Source organism: Oenanthe melanoleuca, chromosome 3 (assembly GCF_029582105.1).
Source record: "Oenanthe melanoleuca isolate GR-GAL-2019-014 chromosome 3, OMel1.0, whole genome shotgun sequence".
Lineage (NCBI taxonomy): Eukaryota > Metazoa > Chordata > Aves > Passeriformes > Muscicapidae > Oenanthe > Oenanthe melanoleuca.
The window spans coordinates 105,107,259-105,131,596 of NC_079336.1; the positions used below are offsets into that span (position 1 = coordinate 105,107,259).

Below are 24,338 nucleotides of genomic sequence, written 5' to 3' on the forward strand. Positions count from 1 at the left end.
CTTCATCCCTGCCAGAGGGCTGGGTCACATCAGAGCTACCAGGGAAGCAGAGCACAGCAAAACCGAGGACTTTCCCAGGAGCTGCAGAGATTGCTTGTGTTAGGGACCAGTGCCAGAGGAGGAGATCAGCAGGAATCTGCTCAGTAAATGTACTGGCTGGCCTTCTGCAGTCAGAAGGGCAAGCCCTTCTTGGGGACAATTCAACTGCTTGAAGATCACAGCATCCTAGATTTCCCCTGGTATTCCTGGAGTAAAGAGAAAGAAAAACACATTGGAGTTGACCTGGGGCCAGCCGTTTGCCCAGCACCCATGAAAACCTCTCTGCTTACCCCCATGAATAACAGGGGGTGGAATTTACCAAGTGAAGTGATCAGACCCTCCAACCTGCTATTCATTACTCCAATTAACAGTCAGCTGCCTGAAAAATGGGCCAATCTGTTTCTTGGGGAGCCACATAGAAAATCCAAAAGGCAAGCCAATTAGCATACCAGTCCTCGCCGTCTAGGGAATCTAATTTAGTTATTTGGTTGATCTGAGTACCAAAATATTGTTGTTTTGTTATGGGGCATATAATGTTTGTTAAATGGCTGAAATCCCCCGGGGCCCATATGCTGCTGATACTCCCTGCGTCCTCTCAAGCTGGCAGAGGCAATAAGGCAAGAAACTGTTTTGTCCCGCACATGGCCCCTGTATTTTCCTGGCGCAACACGGCAGCTGGACGAAGGCAGAACAAACCTTCGCCACCCAGGGTGGGCGGGATAGCTTCCCTCCGAAATAGTTGCACACTTGAGCAAGCCCATTGTCCTCCCAGAAAATATTTCAACCGCCTCTTACCAGGCAGCCGCGGCTACAAATAGTGCGCAGAGCCAGTGTTTGGACAACCTGTCTGCACAGCGCATTGTGCAGCAGCAATTAGTTTGCAAATTGCCCATTTGCACATCCGCGAATGAATTAGTTACATTGCTCCCACAGGATTTGTTATTCTTATCGTCGCTGTTAAGGAAGGCCTATGAATTAAAAAAAGGTGATTTGGATGAACGCCTTTCTCTGCTCTAGAGCGAAGTTGGAGCCTCTTCCTCAGCGAGGACAGGCAGAGGGTGGAGTCCCTAAGCAGGGAAAGAATCATTCTGCAGAATGTTGCCTCTTCGTGCTTCTAATTCTCTAGGTTGATGCTAGTGTAATGGTGGCACGAGTTGTGCAAAGCGGTTTGCTAATTTCTTTTTTTTTTTTTTTTTTTTTTGGAAGAAAACAAATGACAGCTGTCAGCTTGTACTGCCATTCCTGATGCACATGCTCTGTGCTTGGAGATGTGGCCCCAGTCCTGTAACTGAACTGCTTTTCTGAACTGTAACTGAACTTCATTTCTGGAGAAATCCCACGTTGGGATTTTAGCAGCCAAAGAAACACCAGAGCTACCAATCTATTCTGGCTGATTTAGCAGCACTGTATTTATTCTGGTCTGAATTTGCTGGAGCTGGTGGAGAGAGACATTGGAAGGCAGGGAATCTAACTGAATGGACAGTCCTTCTCAGCCTTCACACCGCATTTAGTTCTCCAATTCAAAAACTCAAACTGCACATCACTGCAACCTAATGAGCAGAAGGACAGTATAGGTGAGGTGTGACTGTATCTGTCCTACCTGGGCATTTTGGTCAGGCACTCCAATTAATCTGTTCCTGCTGAAGAGGTTGTGCTCTCACCAGCTTTGTTCATTTGTGCAGGTGTCTAAGTGTTCTGCTGCTCACCTTTGAACATGCTGATGTTTCTCCACCATCCTCTCACTGTCCTGAGCTGCGTTTTAGCTCAGCTGCTCACCTTGCAGACCTTAATACAAGTATTCAGGTGCTGCTATATGATCACCTTTTGGGCCACTGCATTCCTGCCAGATATCCAGAGCCTTGATAGTCCAGTAGCTACTGCCAAGGCTGACAAAAGTTATAGAAAAGTGAGCTGTGGCCAGGTGACGTGAATGTCCAGAAAGGACATCTGCTTTTCTTCTGGGAAATCTCTGAAGCTGATGTGGTAGATGGTCTGTGGCATTTGTTTTTAACTTCAAGTCACCAGAGGCCACATAATAGTTGCACCACCCCCCTCCCCCCCCGCCAAACCAACAAATAAAAGAAAATCCATCTCTGCTTCACCTCTTTATGCTGTAGTTTCTGATAACGTCTTTTCTGAGGGTGAATAGTGTCACTCTACCCCATGTGCACATGACACCATGTTTGAGCAGCCAGGTTCATAGTTGGCACAGTTAAGAACAGCACATTTCTTTTGACTGCTGTAAATAACATTAGGGAAACATTAGGTGAAAAATATGCCCCTTCTTTTTTTACCCAAATTCATCTTGCTTCTCAGAGAGAATGTTTTCCAATCAAGGCATTTTATTCAACATTTTCTTAGTTATTTTAGGTACCATCCCAAAAGACTGTCTCCAGTCAGCATCTTTTCCATGGAGAGGTAGATGTGTTTTTGAAAGCAAAAACCTATTTCTACAAGTGGCGCTATTTGCTTGCACATCTGACTAGACTCTGTGCTATTTAGTGTTGAGTTATCACCTTTGCAAATGTGATGGAAACACTCTGCTGGGCTGAGAAAAGGCTGATGTTGATTTGAGGATTTAGCAGTCAAATAGACTGAAAACTTGCCAATATGTGCACAGCCAATTTTGTACTGCACTCATTTCTATTTAAACCAGAATGAAATAAAATTCCTTTGAGAAGCTGCAGTAGTATTTTATCAGCATGTTTGCAATCTTTGAGCCAATTTATAATCTTGTGAAAAAGGGACATTTATCTGTTCTGAAACCATAAAAAGCAGGATGTCCTGATGCTGTGTTAGCTCTCCCAAACTCTTTGCATGTTGAGTTACCTACTTTTCCTCCTTGTAAAGGTAAGGAGCAGGTGGTTACCTGCAGCTTTCTCCAAAGGATGTGACCACTGCTTCTTTCCTTGTTTGAAACTGCAGAAGTTTATTGGCTTAAAGAAAATTGTCTTGAACTGTGAATGGCAGCACAACAATCAGCATCTCATAGGAAGGCCAGCTAACAAACAGGAGATACGTTTGCTCTCGGTAAAAGCAGGAACTTCCTTCTTATTTCTTTGATTCTATTAGTCACGGTCTATTTCAGTGCTGCCTTTTTATTTCTGTGTCTGTCCTTGCCAATTTCTGCTTTCTAGGTGGTAACCATTGCTGTGATGATTTCCCTGGAGCTGCTGCAGTATAAAGCAACTGTGACTGTGATCCTAAGTCTCACCCCACTGATGGTCCTGAGATTTGAGGAGCTCGAGCTGTGCATGGGATAAAAAAGGACCAGGATGCAGCTTTCCTGCTACAGGCCACTGCTCTTCGATCATATCTGTGGTCCAAATGCTTTGGGGAATGGGTGAATGCTGCATTTTATTAAAGACATGCAACTGAAATAATAATCGGATAAAAGGATCATTTATTGTCAAACGATTATGGAGCTGCATTATGTGATTTCATATCTTTTCCTCCAAAATCTCTGCATTTCAAACCAGCTTGTGGTTTTTCTCTGTGCCATTAACACTTTGGTATTACACAGGAGTATATTTCACATGGCAATTCAGTGGGATATGGATTATGTTGTCAGGAAATAAATAAAATTTTCTCAAGTTGGCCTTGGCTCTACTGGTGGTAATCATGAAATTGTTTGTCCTTAAGCTATGGCAGAGGATTGGATTCTTAAAAACTGGATAGAGAAAAATGCTTTTAGAGTGATTTCTTTACAATAAAAACATGATAGTCTTAAAGCTAACTGATAATCTTTGTAAGTCCATTTCATGTGAAGCAGAAGAGCAGATTCCCAGCTTGTGTAAGTCAACATAGTCCCGTTTGCTGAGAAAGCTGGGTCAGTTCACAGCAGCTCAGGATCCAGCCCCATGACTGAAAGAATCCTCATCTTCCTGGTAAAACAAGGGAAAATACTCTAACAGGATTTTGTGAGGACAGATAATATTACAGAGCAAATAAGATGGGCTGGGGACCAAATAGGATGGAGGTTTCATTTGTCATTTCTCTCTCTCTTTCTCTCTTTTTTTTTTTTTTTTTTTTTTGTTAATTGGAATATGCACCAAGTTGTCTCATTGAGCAGCTAATGGCTGTTAACCTTTTTTATTAGTGTTTAGTGTCTACCACTGTAGAGGAGTTAGGCTCATGAATGGTACACATTTAATAACAAAACTCCTGAGTTAATCTCCTCTAGAGGTCTGCGTGACATTACTAGCTGTAATCTAACCCTTCCAGGTTATTGTTGATGCACTTATGGGCATAAAACCTTCTTTGGGAGAATTAGGTATTTTCTCATTATGCATGCCAGTAGCTTTTCACTGATTATCACTCAGTTTCCATGAAAATCTGAGTTTCTCTGGCCGGTTGCAGTTTACCTAGTCTATAAAAAAGGATCTTCAGAATTTTCTACTGATCTGTCCTCTACCTACCTCTGAATTAGTCAGGTGAGATACTCTCTGATGGACTGCTAGAAAGTGAAAGGAGTTTGTCTTCAGAACAGGCAGATACAGGATGTGCATGTGGAAGGAAATGCTGCAAGCAGATGAATCCCTGCTGTATGTGGAGTCATTTCAGGACAACAGCCTGGTGGTTGAAGTATCCATCCATTTCTGTTCCTTCTTCTGCCTGCAGGACCTCATTGCCATGTGTCCTGGGAAAGTGTGCAGCTGCTTGGGCTTACCACTGACCAGCTGCTTAAAAGGTGTTTAAGGTTTCCAGGGTTGCATGTAGACACCTAAAGTCTGAGCCCCAGGCAGCCACAGCCTATACTGGATCTCAGCTCCTGTGGGGAAAATAATGCTTCATTTCTCTGCCCTTGTATGTCCAGAACACTCCAAGAAAGGGACCTTCTCTTGCTTTGCTTGTCATACTAAAAATAAACAACCATGGCATGGAGACTGGAGTGACTGCAGCAAGAGGAGCTGTGATGGCATCCACTCCCTGTGACACACAGGCTTTACTGATCTTGTCCTCATCTGGGGCAGAAATGCAGGGGCAGCAGGGCTGGGCTGTACCAGGGGTGAGTGTCCAGGCACCTTCCCTCTGCCTTGGGAGGCAGGCACTGACCGCTGCCAGCTCGCACCCCCTTTGCAAGGTGAAGCAGGGAAATCAGGTCATGGCAGAGAGGAGTTACAGTTTTGCCATCTGCAGAAGAGTTTGTGGGAGTTTGACATGCTGGGTCAGTGGCAGGTGTCCAGTATTGGACACCTGGGAATATTGGACAAGTGAGAATATTGGAGAGCCTTGTCTCTAGTGGGTTATGAAAGGCAAGGAGAACTTTGCTGGCAGATGATGTCTCCAGTCAGGTCTTGCCTAACCTGGCTACAGCTGCAAACCAGTGTTGGTCCTGTGCTGCCCACATTTTGTACTCCTGAAATGTGTGTGTGTGTGGAAACCTTTGTGGAGACCATTGCTGAGATGTGATCATGTGCCTAACTCTGCACCACAGATATGGAACAAGCTGGTGCATTCCTACTTCCCACCATGGCTTGAGCATGGAGGAGAAGCAAGGTGGGAGTTGTTATAGTGTTTAGTACTGTGGCTGTATTGTGAATAAAACCTCTCTGCTCCAATGTCCAGGAACACAGGATAGGCCTGGCAGGAGTCTCCTTGTCCTCCATGTCCTAGAGAGCTGGTTGTCCAAGAGATCACTGAGAGATCATGGCTAAGCTGGAAATCAAACTGAAGCCTCCCACATGCCAGAGACAAGTCACCTCCACCTCCTTTTCCTAGTTCATCTCAGGTCCTTTGTCCCTTTCAGCTTAGGGGGCTGCCCAAACACTGGAGAAATCCCAGACTGAGCTATGTTACTCCTGCCAGCTACTGTCATTTTGCTTTAAATTAATTACTTTTTCTTCTCAGAGACTTGTTCATTGGGGCTTGGCTTGAAGAGGGGTTGAAATGCCATTGCACATTCTGTACCTTATGAGAGAAAGTGTAATTAAGCCACCTACCTCTTAAACACACTGCCCACTTTTGAATAATCAGGGAAAGCCATCACAAGGGTTAAACACTTTATTTAGATGGCTTTGTTTGTTACGTGTGTGCTTTGCTTGTTCTGAGAATTAACAGAAGATAAGCTAAAAGTTCATTTATAAGAGTATTAAAGGATAATTATGATGGAGTAAATGCAGCAGGTCAAAAGGCATTATGATGAACAGAATGATAATATAGGACTTGGGAAAATAAGCTAAAATGCACAATGCCTAACATCACTCACTGAATGCCACAGAAAGTGTTCCTTCTCGCAGTTTTTCTCTGCTTCTTCATTCCCATTCTAAATTAAAGCACCTCCATCAGCACTCTGCTGTTTGAGCATGAATATGTCGTAATAATCAATTGCAGTAACTTAAATTAAACTTTTGGGCAGGCATAAATATGTGACCTTTTAATATCAACGAAATGATAAAAAAGATTTGGGAGGAAATCTGTTTCAATCAGATTAGAGGAGAAGTGGGTAAAGCTGATTACAAGCCCACTAAACACAGTATTTGGGCAGTATTTGTTCAGAAACAATAGCGTTAATTCTACTTTAACAAGTATTATCTGGAAAATCAATAATTAATGGTAACCCATTATAAACTTGTAATTTAGCACAGAGATTAAGTTGGGGGATAAGTGAAAGCAAGTGGGCAACCTGCTTTTACTTGACCTGTCAGGCTGATGAATTAACAAGTGACAGCAGGGCTTCATATTTTTTTAGAGGAGAGGTGGTAGAAATAAGTCAATTTGGGCCTTTTGCTGTTTGGTACCACCTTGCCCTCCCCCCTTCTCAAGCTTGGCAGAAGATCTGCCTTGCACAGCCAGGTCACTGCAGCTGGGGGATGACATCTTCAGTGCCACTTGGTCCTGGGACAAAGCAGAAGGACATCACCCCCAAATCCATGGGATGCATGGAGAGAGGTGAGCAGAGGAGGAGAGAAGGTGCAGTTTGTAGGTGGTGTGAGCAGGTGCAGCAGAATCACCTTCCTACAGGGGCATCCCCCGTTTAACATCTTCATGCAGCTCCCAGATTGCCAAAGTGCCCCCTACCATGCTTCCTTCCTTGACTCACAGGACATGTAGCAATATGTGGGAATGCATGTGAGCAGCCAGATTTTCCTCAACCAGCTCCTTCCTTCCCCTCACCTCTTCAGCCCTGTTTGGGGAAACAACCTTACTTGTGTCTGAGATTCCAAACAGGTGATGGTTTTGTGAAGACAACATTCTTCCAGAGGATACAGGTGTCCTGATCAAGCAAGCATCTATGTGTGTGCACGTGTGTGTGATTCTCTCAGAGTGTCTCTATGTGTTTTTGCTGAGGCCAGAACAGGCTTTTAGAAGAAGTACATCACAAAATTTAATGTGGACAGCACTGAACCAACATCGCTACACAGCTGCTAGTCTGCCTATCTTCTTCTGGGCAGAGGCTCTTTCTTCTCAGAGCTGAGTTACCTGCCTGGTTTTGGGCAGAGTGGGATGCAGTCCATGGGCTGTAGTGGTTTATGAGAGTAAGAGAGTAAAAGAGATGGATTGAGGACAGTGGAAAACAAAAAAAGCCAGTGCTAGAGGGCTTGTGGAAGCTCTAGGGCAACTGGACGTGGCTCTGTAGTTACTCACAGGTGGGATGCTCTCCTATCTTGCTCAAAGGCACTGGTCACAAATGGCAAGTGTGCAGGAATATATCACCTCTTTTAGCAGAGTTAGAGCTGGAAATAGTGACCTCTTGGGCTGGCCTCACGTTTCCCACCAAACTTGCCTTCACTTTTGATGTGCGTGAGGAACACCATGGCAGGACGAGAAGCCCAAGAGCTGTACTTGTCTCTCTGTTTCCACTGGCTGCATCCTTCCTTTCTGAGCTGCCCTGACAGGGTGATGGGAAGTCTGATGTCCTGACACTGGCTGGACACAGCTGGCTCTGGGGCACAGTGTGCAGTGGGGTGGTGATGGGGGTTTCATGGCAGTCAGCAGGGCGGGATGCTCTCAGCAAAGGGAACAGATTAAAGGCAGATTGTGTGGGTGAAGTAGCACCGTGCTACATAGATAGGGAGTGGCTTCAGAAATGGCATTTAATCATTCAACATTAACACAAGACATCTGTCACCACCCTTGGCAGTGATGGTGCTACACAGCAAAACAATATGTTCTGGTGCTCCTAATCACAGGAAAAACACTACTTTTTTTGCAGAGTTCTTTTAGTGCCCAGCACAAATCCTTCTATTTTATTATAGCAATCCCAGCCAAATCCTCCAATAAATGGAGTTTTTATTAATGTGCAGCTGTTGAATGAGAAAAAAATAAAACTCAGAAATAAAAATGAATCCCTGAATAATCAGGCTGATCCCATGCAGTAAGAACAAACAGGCTGACCACATACTTACAGCTTTTTGGTATTATTTAAAAATATGGTCAGGGCTTTTCTTTCCCACTCTGTTTTGTTTTTACACAGACCTGATTAGATTTTGCTCAGGAAGATCCAAGCACTTCTGTGAGCTGAAAATGCAGAAAGGAGTGAGAGGAGCTAGGATGAGGGTTGCATCCAGTATGTGTGCCTGATATTTGCCTGCTGCCACGGTCAGGAATTTGCTTCAGCAGGGAAGAAAGTGGCAGGGTGGCACGGTGCCCAGGGCAGCTGCGGTTTGGCTTTGCAATGAGGGATGTGCCTGCAAAAGAGAACAGAAGAGAGTGTCAAAAAAAGCAGGGTGGAAAAAGCTAAGCAACAAAAATCTTCTGACCGTGGCAGCTCTCAGCAGGGGATGGTGTGGTTTGCTTTAACTAGCTGCAGTTTGGTGCTCTTTGCTTTGATTTTGAGCCTTTGAGCCAGGTGAAATGCTGATCAAAAGTGCAATTTTGCAACTAAAAATGGAGGAGTGATCCCATGGTGATGTGGTGGGTGAGGCAGGTGCTGAGCTGGGGGAAAGAGCAATACCCACCCTGCATTTAGCCCCCTGTGCACACATCCTGCCCTGCATCTGCAAGCTCTGTGTGATGAGTGGAGAGGCCTGCCAGGAACAGAACAAATCTCCTTCGTTTATGCTCGTTCTTGCTGCTGGGAAATCTGATTCAGTCCCGCTCCACCCACGACCCGGCTGTGCGACTGCATGCGCAATGGAAGCTGGGCTAAAGCAGGTCCCAGGCTCCAGTCCAGCTGGCAATACAGCCACCATCCAGGGCTGTTTCCTCATGGCTCTGGCCCAAAGGAGAGTGCTGAGTGAGCAGAGATGTAGGAGAATCACTGGAGCTGCCATCGGATGTGTGCAGGTGTATACAGGTGGCTGACTCCTCGGACAGCCCCGGACAGCTAGCATTAAACCTCCAACAGGAGGGCAAAGCCAGCCTGGAAGCACCCCCAGAGTCAACAGGGCTTTCCTGAGGCATTCCAGGATTAGCTGTGGCCTTTGGGACAGTGTCTGTTACCAGAGCCAGACCCTGATCAACCAGGGATGCAACCTGGCTGATGTGAGGCAGGAGGGAATGTCCTGAGCAGATAGCACCCTGCCTATGAAATGGCATGACCATCTCTGCTATTCATTCTGATTAAATTCAAGCCAAAGTAAAGCCCTAATTCTTCTGACTAAAGCTTAGAAGTTAAGCTCTTTGGACAGGATGTGTGCCTTGCCCTGTGCTCTCCTAAACCACTTTGTCCATTCCATGACAAGACCCTAATAACACACTCCTATATGTTTATTCTCAGACAGTTATGATGCCCAGTCCAGAAGGTGTATGTTGTGCCTGGGACATCCCACCTGTTTACATGTGGTCACCTGGCTATTTTAAAAGCAGGGAAATAGAAGAAACTGCTCCAAGAAAAGTCGAGGTCCACATCTGCCCAGGTTCATCCTTTATGGATTGGGCTTTTCCTAGAGGAATTGCCCTGGCAGCGATGCTGTGTCACCTCAGGTGCTCTACAAGCATGGAATCAGCCTGCTGTCACTGCCCTGCAGGGAGTGGGTGAAAGGAAACTAGTGTGGTGAGTTAGGGTGTCATGGACAGGAGCAGATTTGTCACTGTTTTAGCTTCCATGAATAATTTTTAATTGGTAATTTACCCAGGGTAGCTCTGTTATAAAGCTTTACCTGCGTGATCTATACACTGTCTACTCTGCAGGTCTTTCTGAGGAGGTGGGATAGGACTGTGGATGAGGCTTACCTTGCCTTTAAGGCATCACACTTGCCTTTAAGGAGGAGCTGCTGGCACCAGCTGAGAAGTGTGGCCCTGGGCAAGATCTGGGCTGCTGAGGTTTTAGCAGGTACTCCTCAGGTACTCATTTTCCACAGATGTTCAGTTTCATGCAGTGAATCTTGGAAACTTCTGTCTTGAACATCTGGCATGGGGAAGCTCTCCCATCCTTTCCTCCTCTGCACCACAGCCAGAGGCACAGCCTGGTATTGTTTGTCACAGATCAATGCATTTACCCATGTGGAAAAATGTCATTACCACCATAGCTCGGCTTTTCTTTCCCCTTGAACCGCCCCTGCTGTGCTGGTGAGGGGCTGGCTAATTGCCTCTTTTCTCAGGTTGCCCTGGGGATGGCTGCCCCACAGCCTGCTACACAGCTCAGCTGCACTCCCAGGGCTTACCCCAGCCAGAGCGGCTGCTTTGCCAAACAAATGAACACTCAGGCCATGTGCAGGAGCATGGGGCTCTTTGTTACATCTCCTCCTGTGAGCTAAAGAAACAAAGGAGGGGTCACTTAAAAAGAGAGGGAAGGATGGATCATGGGCTCCCAGCCAGAAGGGGAGATGCAGCTAACCTGCTTGTCTGTGCATCCTGCACAGGATGGCCCCTAAAATGGGTCCAAAACGGCACAGATGGGCACAAATGGGTCCACAATGGCCCTGAGCAGACAAGAGCAGAGGGAAGGGCATTGCCAAGGGTTTCTGCTGTCACTGCTGTGTGTTCACCTCTCAGGAGTCTGGGGAGTGCTTTGGCTGGAAAAGCTCTGCAGAAGCTCCAAAGGAGGCTGAGCTGGGGGATGTGGAAGGAAAATGGTGACCAGGCATCTTTTCCCTGTAGAAACTGGAAACTTTCTAGGTATCAAACAACAGGAAATAAGAGCCTTCACTGAAATTTCCAAACAGGAAGAAAATACATTTGTTCTACCTTCAAAATCCATCATAACTTCAAGTCAAAAGGGAAGACTGCAGAAAATAATCCCACAAAGGAGACATTTATTTCTCCCTCTTATTACTTTCCTTCCTCCTCCTTTTCCCAGAGTGTGACAATACCAGTAAGTCCTGTTTGAGATGATTAAATAATTATTCATTGTCACCAACATTCAATCTGTTCTTTTTATACAGTATGTTCCCTTTTGGCATCAAGGCCCACCTTGACTATTTTAGAGGAATCCTGTGAAAGCAAGACCCAGGAGCTGGCAGAAAAGCTGGAAAGTCCTCTGTGCTAAAATCTGGCCTTTATTGTAGAAAAAAATTAGTCCCACAAGAAAATTTTATAAGTTTTACAACTCAGTGCTGCCAGTGTAAGAGAATAGAGAAGAAGCTGGTGTAGGAGTGACATTGGTGAGAGCAAGGCTGAGCTATAAGAGGACAACCAAAGAGGGAAAGTCCCCATGTTGAAAGATGCCCTTTCTGCATCAAGAAAGAAAATTGCAGAATGCAGTGTCAGAGCACAGAAAACACATCCCTGTGTGTGTGGAAGAAAGCTGGGCAGGAACAGCTTTCCTGCAGGGTCAAGTAAAGTGGGTGAAGTGAGCTACAGGAATGCTGTCTGTATTTCTCACACTGAATAATGTGGTTGCCTACAAATATGAGACAGGCAAGCACCTGTGGTTTCACTCTTCTAAGAAGGAGAATCCATGCATATGAATATATTTATGTTATTTTTCTCTTATTTCTATAGGTCCTTTAAATGGTCTCTTTGGAACAAAGTAGCTTGGGTAAAGGGTAATTCACTTATGTAATGTCTGATGGGATTTGTAAGACTGCCACATCAGTCTTCAGCTAAAAAACCCCAGTTTAGGTCTCTTAGAAGTCCAGTTCTTAATGGGGGAGAGGGAGGACACTGTGAAACTCATTAATGACTTATCTGATCTGTCTGAAAAGAAATGGTATGTGTTGGGGAGCCATGCTTCAAAACCTCCCTGCTCAGCTGCAGAGTGGAGGTAGCTGGGAAAGCCCAGGTGCTATTTGTCACAGTGAGCCCAGGCCAGTGCTGAGAAAGGGATCTGGACCTCTTTGCACAGCCAAACATTCTGAATTCTCTTGCAAATAGAGGTGCCCCATTTCAGCAGCTGTTAGCATTCAGGAGATCAGGAAGACTCAGGAGATCTAGGAAGCCGTATTGTGGGGAAGAGTGAGAGTAGTTGCCTGTGTGCTGGTGTCCCCTGCTTTAATTAGGTTAGTTTCTTTCATGGCAAGTGCTGTCATACCAAGCTGAAAAATCAATACCATATGGCAGAGCACTCAGATAGTAAACTTGGAGATTAATTAAATGAGAAGTGCTTCTGTTAGGTCTCAGAGCACAGCGCCTGTGATTAGGCATGGCTGAACTGGTTTGGAAATGCAAAGGCTGGGCAGCACCAGAGCTGAACTGGACCCTCTGCCACTCTGGGGCCAGAACAATCTGTGATATTCCATTCTTTACTCACTGAAATCACTGGTGAACATGTTTTTCTGAATTTTCGGGAGGAGGAGGAGGAGGAGGAGGAGGAGGAGGAGGAGGAGGAGGAGGAGCAGGGAAAGGGAAAGGGAAAGGGAAAGGGAAAGGGAAAGGGAAAGGGAAAGGGAAAGGGAAAGGGAAAGGGAAAGGGAAAGGGAAAGGGAAATGAAAGGAAATCTTACTTATTGCTAGGGATGTTTCATTTCCAGGGTGCAGACCAGAGTGGGACAATGTCTACCCCTCTTTTGGGAGTTGCTGATGTAATGATTGTGGCAGCTATTGTGTGTGTTTGGGACCCTCATAGCCATTTTTCTTTTGCCGATACTTTCTTTTCTTTTCAGCTTTAATGAGTGTTTCTCTAATTGACTTGATGATTTCTGTTTAATTAGCACATTTTGGAGGAATGATCAAAAAATAATAAGATAAGGTAATCAGACAAGCATAGTGTAAAGGAATAATAGCTCCTTTGTAGGGCTAATTGGTATGGACAGTCCATCGGCTAGTTTGGGGCTCCTCACAGTTGGATATTCCCAGCCTAGTTGTGCCTTGTGCCCAGAGCTTCCAAACACCCACATAGACCCAGCTTTGGTAGTCATTTCAATTAACTTTAATGAGCTGTGAATGAGCACCAAGGAGAGCCGAGTCTGGGCCTGACCTGTTTTGTGATTGCCCAGATTTTGCTTGACACTGTGGCAGCAGAGTTCGCCCAGAACATTTGTCAGGTGCCAGGCCCGAGGTAGCACCAGGCAGAGCATCTCCAGGGAGAGTTGTGTCCCAGCTCACACATCCTCTATAGGACCAGAGGGGGCTGTCCATGGGGATGTGGGATTGGCAGATAAATGGGACTAGAAAGCAACAAGTTTGGCAGAAGCAAGAAGGAGGGGAAGCAAAAAGCAGCAGCTGAAGGAGCAACCAGAAATTGGAGCTACCACTGTTGTGCCTACTCCATCTGGGTTTCTTCCTGAACACTCTGTCCCTCCTATTCCCATACATGCACCTCTGGAACAAGCCCCAGACTCCTCCCTAGGAGCAGGAACAGCACTTTCCATGGGCTACATCACCTACAGCTCCTTGGAGATAAACAGGGTGAGCCCTGCTTGCTCACCGACTGCCAGCCATGCCTGCAGTTGATGTTGTAGGTGTAGCACCTTGATGGCCATTTGTTTGCCCTGTCTTGGCTAGGAATTAATTAGGAGATGGGCTCCAGGCTGCTGTGACAGCTGTCTGCGTGCGGCACTTCCCAGCAGTTTGATTAAATCTGTGACACTCCAGATGTGAGTGCCCTGTGCAGTGGCACATGGTTTGCTCTTAAACTCCACTTAAACCGTGACTGCTCTTCTGGTTTTAATCAAAGGCAAATACCTTAAGACAGAAATCTGTGCAGAGGAATTAGTAGGGATGTCTCTGGGGCGTGTGGAGTGAGACATGGAAAGGGACCCCTGTGCCAAATTAGGGCTGACAACACTTGCAGTAAGCTGGGCTGGTAGTGCTACAGCGTTGAGCAGGTGGTGCGTGGCCAGCTGTGGTTGTGCTCACTCTGCAAACCCTCTGCAAACCTTCACCCACATCCAGAGCTGCAAAGGAAACACTTCCCACAGCCTGACAGCGTAGAGAGCACAGGCTCCCTGATTCATTTAACCTGTTCATGCTGCCTGCCTCTGCAAACCCATCACCCCAAAATGGACAGTACTTGACCACTACATTTACCTATTCCTAACTGGGCAGGAGGGCACACACAATCCACCACTGAGTGCTGCTGCAGTCTGAGGAAAGTCTCATTGCCTGCATTTCAAGGAAGAGGCTCATCTGTAACTTAGAGTTTAGAGGGGATTTAGCCTTGCAAAACACAGGTGTGACTGCCTGCAACACCCCTGTCTTTGCTGCTTTCTCCCCTAGCTATGGCCTATTTCTCAGCTCCTTTGAACCCATGTGTCAGAGGCAACACTTTTGCAACAGCCAGCACTTCTCCATGTTCCTAGCAGGATGTGGAGGAGGCAGAAGAAAAGCCCTTTTTCTTCTGTCCACACTTATTGAGGTTCCCACCCTTGCCAAATTGCCTGTGTTGCCATCAGCTGGCTGCTCACCCTGCTGCACTCCGCTTCTGGGTCATCCTGCACCTGTGCAAGGCCCACTATGGCTACTAACAGGCTGTCTGAACTTGCCCTACACAGCAGCAGCCCAAGGGCTGTGGTACCAGCATCTTCCCTGGGAGGAGGCTCCAACCTGCTCCTGTGCTGCTGTGCCAGGAACTGATGGGGGTGTGGGGTGTGGAGCTGGGGAGGAATACTGGGCTGTGACTGCTGGTGCAGGTACAATGGATGGGTGTGCAGTAAGAACTGGGCTTTTGGAGATGGGGCCTGGGGCACAGGAGCCTCTTCCATCCGGAGCTGCCTGAAACTGTCAGATGGTCCTTTATTATTGACCTGATTCATATCTAAACCAGGGAGGTGAAAGCTGTCTTATCCCATTACTAATCCCCTAAACCAGGCCCTGCAATACCTTCTCCTTGCTGGCCCCTCCTCATTGTTACAGGCGGTGGTTGCAGGGTGAGTGCACATCCTTCTGGGGCTTTCCCTGAGTCCCATGGTGAAGACAGGGACTCCAAAAACCCACCAAATGCTGGCTCTGGAGTTATCATCAGCTGAGGGGGGGTCTGCCAAAATGTTGCACGTACCTGTAATCCCCTAAGGACTTGTAAGGCTTGTTTCTGGGGTCTGAGCTCCAGGCATCCATCCCATCATAGGTGTCCTCCATCCTATAGGTCATGGCAGGTGTCTGACACTGTGGTGGAGCAGCCATGGGGAGGAGGGGACAGCTTAGGGACTGTCCCACCTTGCTGTGTCCCTTGCCTTGCAAAGTGCACCAGGGATGGGAGTGCTCCAGCAGCAGCTGCAGGCAGCGCTCACCCCCTGGGACATGAGACTGCACCAAGGCCAGGGTCCTGTGGCCACGGGCTGCTCTAGTACAGCCCCATGGAGATTCTGGCTGCTGGGGTACCTTGAGGCTGCTGGGCTGGCTGGCACATCCTGTCCATGGAGAGGGGGGGCAAACCCCAGAGAAATTAGAGCAAGGGGCGATGTTTGATGTTCTGCTCTTTAAGCGATTAATAATCTTTCGGCGTCGGAGAATCAGCTGAAAATCTTCCTTAGAAAATAATGAGCAGAGAAACATTTACTGATTAGTCTAATCCCAGCTAATCCTATCTGATGAGCATATATCAAGATATCCTTTAACTGATTTATTGTCCAAAGGACCGGTGGAGATGCCCATCTTCACCATGGCTGGGGGAGCTGGGGATGGCAGCAGGACTGTCCCCACACCCCATCCCACTGTCCTGTCCCAGGAGTGGGTGTGTCCCCATGCCCCAGGGCACAGCCTTGGTCACCCTCGCCCTGGGCAGTAGCGCCATCCAGGCCACCTTGCCAGCATGGGGAGATTTAATCGCTATTTCCATTTCTGCATCTATCGGCTTTCTCTTGGGTTTGAGCTTTTATGTTTCATAAACTGATTAGGAGCAATTATACATGCTTTATCCCCAAACTTTCCGAATGCCTAGGCCATATGCATATTTAAGGCTTCATCATCTCTCCCAACAGCTCAGCCTCAATGTAAACTGCTGAAATCATGCTGATTCTGGGACAACATCAAAAATTAGGGTTTTAACCACTAATATCTGCTTGAACAGGAAATTTGTTGTGGGTGGTGGCCGGATTATGACTTCTAATTACTGTAGCAGATCCTCCCTGCCTAGCAGTGAAAGTCTCCTATTCCAGCAAAACTGCTGCAAAACCACTCTGGAGAAGGGAAGATGCCCAAGGGGATCCTGGGGTGCTCTGTGCCTGGGCAGGGGGCACCCCTGGGTGGGGATGCTCCAAGGATCCCCTCATCCTGAGCAGATCCTGAGTATCCTGAATTGGTGGTTTGGGAAGTGTGACCACACTCCCACACCCCACATTCCCCTCACACACAATTGCCTTTCTTGGTGAGAAGCACGATGGTCCAGAGGGTCCCCCCGCCAGCCCCCAGCGCCAGCCACGGCAATTATCCTAAATGAAAGTTATTGTTCTGCTAATCCCGGGAACAGCTTGCGATGGGAGATTTGGGTCTTTCTTTAATAATGCAAAGTTAATGCGGAGTCCCCTTGTAATTATCTTTATCAGAAGGACCCTCCGTTAATCTGACCGTCCAATGAAGGCCTGGATCAGGCAGCCCGTGTAAGCCGGTTGTAAATCATTTCCATCAACAGATGAAGGGGGAAAAAAATTGCAGCCCAGGTGCAAGAATCTGGGAGCAAAAGGGAGCACAGAGGCCAGGCACCTCGACGTGGCCCTGGCCCCGGTGATAAGACACCTGGGTTGAGGGAAGGTGCTGCCCAAAGCCTCTGCCTGTTCCCATGCCTGTCTCTGGGGTGCTGAGCCCAGTGGGATGTCCCACCTAGGATGTGGGGCTGAAGGGTCTTGGGCTGGAGTGGGCGTACTGGGGAGTGCCCTGCCGGGCACCGGAAGACGGGATATAGGGACATAGGGACATAGCAGGGGGTTCCTGGGAGGAAACCCGGAGAGGGAACCCAAGGGTATGCGAGGAGGGTGTACGGGGGATGGGGGGAACAGGGCGACCGGGCCGGGGCGGGACAGGCACTGAGAGGGGGTCCCGGAGAGGATCTGAGCGAAACCGCGGCAGGGGGTAGTGAGGACCGAGGGGCAGTAGCCGAGGGGAACGGAGGGAGGGAGGGACGGCGGGATGGGGCGATGGGGCGGGCGGTGACCTGGGAGGGCCGGAGGAGGGGCGCAGGGCCGGTGCAGCGGGCGGGAGGGGGGACAGGGACCGCTAATCCGGGGATTGGGAGCGCCCCCCCGCCGGTCTGGAGTGTGATTGGAGCCGGCACCGGCGGCGGGACGATAAAAAGGGCGGCGGGCGGTGGTGGCCGGGCCAGGCGGCGGCGGCGGCGGCGGCGGCGATGCCGGGCCGGACGGAGCCGTCGGGGGGACGCGCGGCGGCGGGGCCGGTGGCGGTGCCCGTCCCGGTGACACCCGGGGCGGCGGCGCGGCCGGGAGGCGCGGGGCTGCGGGCGAAGGGCTTCGCCATCACCGACCTGCTGGGACTGGAAGCCGAGCTGCAGCCGCCCCCCGGGCCCCCCCCGGCCGCCACCGCCGGTGGCTACGAAGGCGGCGGGGCGCTGGGGCTGGGGCTGGGGCTGCTCTGCAGCCTGGGGGGGCCGGGCGCTCCGTGCCTGCTACCCGCCCCGCTGCCGCTTCTGCCCGCCCGCGGCCCCCGCCCGCCTCCCGGGCCGCCTCCCGCCGCCCGCCGCCACAAGGAGAACATCTCCGGTGAGCGGGGTCGGGGTCGGGGGTGGCCTCTCAGGCGCGCACGGGGATCCCCGTCCGGAGCCGCTGCCGGGGCTGCCTCGCACCTGCGGCCGCGGCCAGCATCCTCCCGCCGGTGCGCGGTCGGCTCCCGTGCTGCCCGTCCCGCCGGGATGCCGAGCCTTCGACCCTCCGGCGAGTGCGGGCTCCCGCCCCCTGCCCCGGGATGGCATCACCGGTGCGACGCCTCGGGCTCAGCCGTGGGAGGGGACCCCTTCCTGCCCCAGGCCCGCTCCCCGCGGGCGGCTGGAACCATGTTTGGGGAGCTGGGTTCGGTTGTCCTGCTCTCGACGGGAACGTGACTCTTCCCCTCCCGCATGCTGCTGCCAGATGAGGACAGCCTGTCTGGGGACGCCAGCGACTTGAAAATGTCCAGCTCCCAGATCAAGAGGAAGAAACGCCGGCACAGGTAGCGCCCGGGAGCCAGGCTGTCCCCTTTCTCACCTCCTCGCTGCTGCCACCATCCTCCCGCTGTTCCGCTGATCCCCAGCTTGGGAATAAAGGGAGGAAAAGAAGGAAAGAGGAGGGCTGCATTTGGGGTGAGGGGAGGATTTTCCGGAAGAAAACCTCAGCCTTGAGGGGCTGCCAGCCTCGCTGCTTGCCTAAGGGTCCGGACGGTGTGACAGAACGCTCTCTTCTCTCGGCAGGACTGTATTCACAGCTCACCAGCTGGAGGAGCTGGAGAAGGCTTTCAACGAAGCGCACTACCCCGACGTCTATGCCCGGGAGATGCTGGCTGTGAAAACGGAGCTGCCGGAGGACAGGATACAGGTAGGTGGCTGCAGCGGTCCTCTCTCTTCTGCAGAGTCTGCGGGCTGCCAGCATCCGGCCCTCTCCTCTGCTCTGTGGCAGTGAATGCAGGTGGTGGGAACGTGGTGGCACTGAAACGCTGCAGGGAGCCTGGGGGGAGGCTCAGCTTCTGCCTGCTGGCATCAAAGAGCCTCCAAACGGACATGCAGAGCCAGGGGACTGAGCTGGCCCCAGCAGTTGCTCATTGCTGGCAACTTGGCTCTTTCCTCACACTCAGGCAGGAGCTGGGAGCAATTTGGAGCTGCTGGGCCAAGCTGTGACACAGGAGCTTGCTCACTGGCTTGCGCTTTTGAGGACACATGGCATTTTAGGTCCTGATCATGCTCCCCTGTGAAGCAGGGTGGCTTAAGAATGAGGTGGTGGTCTGGGAAGCAGCCTGGTTATATTTACACCCCTCAAACCTTCAAATACAGGAGTGGGGTGGGAATAGGGACCTGAGCACCTCCTGTCATCATTGGTCACTGCATTAGGGAGCTCTTTTTCTGGAGAGGTTGGTTCTTTGTGGATCAGGCAAGGAGGCCCCGCGGGGCCAGGCGAACCAGCGTAGGGTGACTTTGGCTGGATCACCTTCCTGTGTCACGATCAGTCTCATGTTAACATGTGCTCCCTCTTTCCCCTTTCCTCCCCTCTCTGACACCCACGTGTGTGTCCTCTCTCACACCCCTCCCCACATGCTGCCCCCCGGTGCCACGTGCGTGTCCACACCCGTGTCTGCACACCCCACCCCTCCACACACCCTATGGCTCACCTTTGTCCCTGGATGGACATTCCCCTGTTCTCGATGGGCCATGGACACCCGGCCACCACGGGGGCTGTCTCCTCCCCAACCCCACCCCTCTCTGTGCTCTCCTGGCTGTTACCCCTGAAGGTTTGGTTTCAGAACCGAAGAGCCAAGTGGCGGAAAAGGGAGAAGTGCTGGGGCCGGAGCAGCGTGATGGCTGAGTATGGCCTCTATGGGGCCATGGTGAGGCATTCCATCCCTCTGCCCGAATCCATCATCAACTCTGCCAAGAGTGGGCTGGTGGGATCCTGCGCCCCGTGGCTGCTGGGTGAGTGGGAACTTGGGGTGCTGCTGGGGGGTTCAGGGCTCAGCTTCCTCTTTCATATGGCTGCCCTTGCCTTTTTACAGAAAGGAATGGGGCCTCCCCAGCCCTGGGTTTTCCACTTCCTCCTTGCAAAGAACAGTTAGGAAAAGGAAAACCTTTCACTGCTGTGTCAGACAGGTGCCTGCATGTGGGTGGGTATCACTCTGCACTACTAGCAGGCAGCATAGGAGTTGCAAGGCATCAAAGAAGTCACTATCACCCACCCCTAAACTGCAGATACCTCAGAGCTACCCTCTGCTCGTACACAAAATCCAGTTTGGAATGGCTCATTACAGCACATGTCTCCCTGTAAGCCTTCCCCGCTACAGGAGCGGTACAGACTGATTTTGCCACAAGCCATCCCCTCGGGCTGCAGAAAGCAGGTGGCAGGGCTCTGGGTTGGGAAAGGGAAGCAGTAGTAATGCAGGAAGTAATTCTGAGCAGTCCCAGGCAGAAATAAGCAACCAGTGCCCTTGGCTTTGCTCTCTCCCTTCTGCAAGGTATGCACAAAAAGTCCATGGAGGTAAGCAGGAAGGCAGAGAGCCAAGAGAAGCTGGCAGATGGCTGGCGAATGGAGCAGGAGGAGGAGGAACTCAAAGGGATGCAGGCCAGTTCCCAGAGGGGCTCCGACAAGCTTGGGCCTGCAGAAGACTCGGAGGACACAGCCATTGACCTCTCCAGGACAGCCAAGCACGAGAAGAGGGGTGTGCTGAGGCAGTATATCAACGGGGACCCCCCCACAGAGCAGAGCGACAGGGACCACTGAGCTTGGGCTGCCCCGGAGAAGGCCAGACCTCGCAGTGTCCTGGCCAGACCATAATATTTATTGATTTATTGATATATATATTTCTTTTCTTAAATAATGGAATTTTTATCTGAATTCAGGGCATTTTAAAACTGGGCACACACATCCCCTTGTCAAGCCGTTCACTTCTCAGCAGAGCCAGGGTGGAGGGTGGCAGAGGGGTCCCAGCGGGGCCAAGAGCAGTGAGAGTATGGGAGCACATTGTGATCTGCATCGATTGCTGCTGGGGAGGAGCCCCCTTCCCCTCCATGCTGGGACCACTTCCCCAGCTAGCCAGAAGCACAGAGAGGAGCAACACACTGGGAGTTGCTCCCTCCTCCAAAACACAGGTGCAAGGATGGTGCAGGAGTTTACAGACACCTCCAACCACTTCCACCCTGGCACAGCACCTGTGTCCTTCCATGCTGAGCACACAGTTCTTCACCTCGAGGAACAGCTAGGTTTTTGAACATGCTAGGGTTCATCCTCCAGCTGGTGTAACCTGACAGGCAGGTTTATGCTCCCTGAGGATCTAGCCTGCCAATGCAGCCTTATCACTGGATTTACACTGTGCATCTTCCTTAACTCATATTTGGGAGAAGGGGGTAAGGACATTTTTGTTTATGCAATGATTTTGTATACTCTTGAATGTCACTTGCCACACTATGCATGATAAAACAGACCTTTTTGAAAAGCAAGCCATAGTACCCTGGAGCAATTAAACAATTTTGTGAATTGACATAAGAAGATATTTTGTAATTGTCTGTAAAATGTGTTAATGTCAGAGCTGTTTCTTGGTTGCCCTATATTTATGTCTAAAAGCACTTTAGTAATCTGGATTTTTGAATGTGGCTCTTCCTGTATTGTCCACCATTTATTTATTACACATCCATAAATAAAGTTGTGGTGTATCTTTGGTTTTCATGCTCTGTATTGCAATTTATACCTTCCTTTGACACATCTCATGGCAGTTGCTGAACTGGCCCATGCACATACCTTGACAACTCTCCTGGAACACCTCCAGTTTCATCTACCAGCCAAAACATAATGGAAAATTATCAAAAGGTTTCATTAAAATCTGAGTAATTCCAATTTGGAAAGTGTCTTAATACAGCTCAGGGGCTGGGTGGCCAGGTACTGACGCTATCACCTGGTCGTGCCTCTGCTGCTGGGCCTGGCTGCTGTCACAGGCTGTGTTGGACAGGGGGACAGTGGGAGAACAGCTCCTGGGAAGAGCAGAGCATTAAGTGACATGTGCAGATTTCCTGCCTTTCCCCTCCTTTGCTCAACCAGACCCCACCAGGCAACCAGGGGGAGGGGTACCATGCAAATGGCAAATAAAAGCTTTGCACAAAAAAAAAAAAAAAAAAAGAAAAAAAAAAAAAAAAAAGAAAAAAAAAAAAGTTTGCTGGGGAGCATAGTTCAGGAAAGGACCAGCCACGGCTTATTGCAGCAGCAATTAGGCTCACTGGAAGCCGAGACTTAGCACATTGGAGGCCTAATCCTGCCTGAGCAGCATCTGCAAACCTTTTATTTGGGCTGTGCCACGCTGGCACTGGATGCTTGCAATCCTTTTATTTTTTTCTTCTTTGGTCTGCCTGCGTGCAGATGGCCTGGCTCTCTGCCTTGTGCTGGATGCAGCGCTGTGACAGCAAGCACGTCACCATCACGGGTGCTACAAGGGGAGACTCTGTAGCTCCAGCATGCACAGGGTGAAGACCACTCTCGCTCCTGGTAGTGCCGAGTGGGCTCCCAGCTCTCACCACATGCTGGGGAGGAGGAGCCAAGAGGAGGGCTACTGGCCCGAGGCATTTTTCATGTGCTGAGAAGTGTCTGTGGGGTACAGGTGCAGGTGGATGGCAGTGACTGGCCAGGCTCAGCTCCTGGTGACAGGGTCTGGTGCCCTCCTTGGAGTAGGAGTGACTTGGCTCTTAGCTGCCTGTGCTAACCCTGGCAAGGAAGTGTCCATTGTCCTCCAACATCAGCAGTAGGAGCAGGGCAGCATGTTCTTGTTGTTGCCTCAGGTTTGATCCATCCTGAGATCAGTGACAGCCAGACCCAGCCCTGGCTCCTGCCAGTGCTAGTCCAGGCCTGGGCGAGTGACACGAGCGTGACAAGAAAACCCTGATGTAAGGCACTGGCTGCCACTTGCACACATCTCCAGTGCTGCCCATGTGAGACCCCACAGCCATTCTGGTGACCACAGCAGGGCCAGGTGCTATGAGCTTCCCTTTGGAAGGAGCCCTAGGGGTCCCTCAGCCTCAAGTGCTGGGCTTGCTCAAGCGGAAGGTCCCTTCCATGTGGCCTAGGCAGAGAAGTCAGTAAATTCAAAGCCAGTGTTCACACATGCAGATCTCTTCACAGACTACAAGCCAACTGTCAGGCACCCTGGGGGTGCAAGGGAGCAGTGGGGGTGTCCAAGTGATGCTCCCAGCGCAGAGAAGGCTGCAGAGCTGCATCTGCAGAAGCATCTTCATGGTGCCATTCTCGTACCGCTTTAGCAATATTAATATCTAACTGTGTTACTTTGTTTTGGCCAATCCTCTCCAGCCACAGGCTGGGTTTTCAGACTGGGAGCGAGTCCGAACGCTTTGTAAGCGCTCCCTCGTGTGGAGCGGGGCGATGGGACACGGCGAGCAACCCAGGAAAGGAGGAGGCTGGCTAGAGCCCTAGAGGCAACTGGAAGCCTCATTCCTTCCCCTTATTCCCACAGATCCCCGAGGGGCCGTGTCTGAACATCTGCTGAGGATGGAATTCAAGAATCCTGAAGGGTTTGTGTTTCATTACTCCCGTCTTGCATCCTCCGTAGGCACTTGGTACAACGAGCGGTCCCTGGCGCTGATCAGAGCCTCTGACTTTCTCCAGACTGCTTCAGGGCCGGCCCTGTCCTGGGGTGCATCGGGCCCAGCATCGCCTTCTCTGCACTGGGGAAGCTTCACCCCAAGTGCTGGGGGCAGTTTTTGGCACTGCAATGTAAGACAGTAAAATTGTTAGAGAGCTTCCAAAGGAGGGCTAATGAAAATGGTGAAGGGTCAAGGGGAAGCCTTGTGAGGAGCAGCTGGGGTTGCTCAGTCTGTTCAGCTTGGAGGAGACTGAGGAGAGACCCCATCGCAGTCTGCAGCTTCCTCATGACTGAAGCAGAGGGGCAGACATGATCTTTTGTCCGCAGTGACCAGTGACAGGACTCAAGAGAAAGGCTTTAAAGCTGAATTGGGAAGCTTTAGGCTGGATATTAGGAAAAGTTTCTTCTGTCAGAGGGTGGTTGGGCATTGGAACAGGGCCCCCAAGGAAGCAGTCATAGCATCAAGCCCGACAGAGTTCAACGGGTGTTTGGACAATATTCTCAGGCATTCTTTGTAATTACTGGAGTTGCTTGTGCAGGGACAGATGTTGGGCTTTGATTATCCTATGTGTTCCTTCCAACTCAGGTTGTTCTATGATTTCCTAGGTTAGTTCAGCACTAACACCAACACAAGTCCTTTTTTCAACCAAGTGCACGTGTTCAGCCCGCAAAATCTCCTCAGGCTGCCATTGGCGAGGGCACCGGTCCTGCTCTGAGAGCCCTTTCCCTGCACATTGTGCTGCCCTGGGGCAAGCGGAACAGAGAAAGCCCCGCCACTTTTTTGGGACATTCCCCTCCGTCCCAGCTCCGCAGGCTCCGGCTGCACACCG

General features: G+C 50.1%; 1 protein-coding gene across 1 annotated transcript; it reads left to right on the forward strand.

Moving 5' to 3' along the window:
• The first annotated feature begins 17,581 nt into the window (after positions 1 to 17,581).
• VSX1 (visual system homeobox 1) lies at positions 17,582 to 21,576 on the forward strand. The gene is made up of 5 exons (XM_056487763.1): positions 17,582 to 17,951; positions 18,318 to 18,396; positions 18,635 to 18,758; positions 19,666 to 19,846; positions 20,383 to 21,576. Exons 1-5 carry the CDS (start codon positions 17,582 to 17,584, stop codon positions 20,646 to 20,648), a joined length of 1,020 nt encoding a protein of 339 aa, XP_056343738.1. The 3' UTR covers positions 20,649 to 21,576.
• The last annotated feature ends 2,762 nt before the right edge of the window (positions 21,577 to 24,338 follow it).

Excerpts from the sequence above, each read along its gene's own strand:
- VSX1 (XM_056487763.1), top strand. The coding sequence starts at position 17,582 with ATGCCGGGCCGGACGGAGCCGTCGGGGGGACGCGCGGCGGCGGGGCCG. Across the intron at positions 18,397-18,634 it reads AGGAAGAAACGCCGGCACAG|GACTGTATTCACAGCTCACC; the intron begins GTAGCGCCCGGG and ends TTCTCTCGGCAG. Across the intron at positions 18,759-19,665 it reads TGCCGGAGGACAGGATACAG|GTTTGGTTTCAGAACCGAAG; the intron begins GTAGGTGGCTGC and ends TTACCCCTGAAG.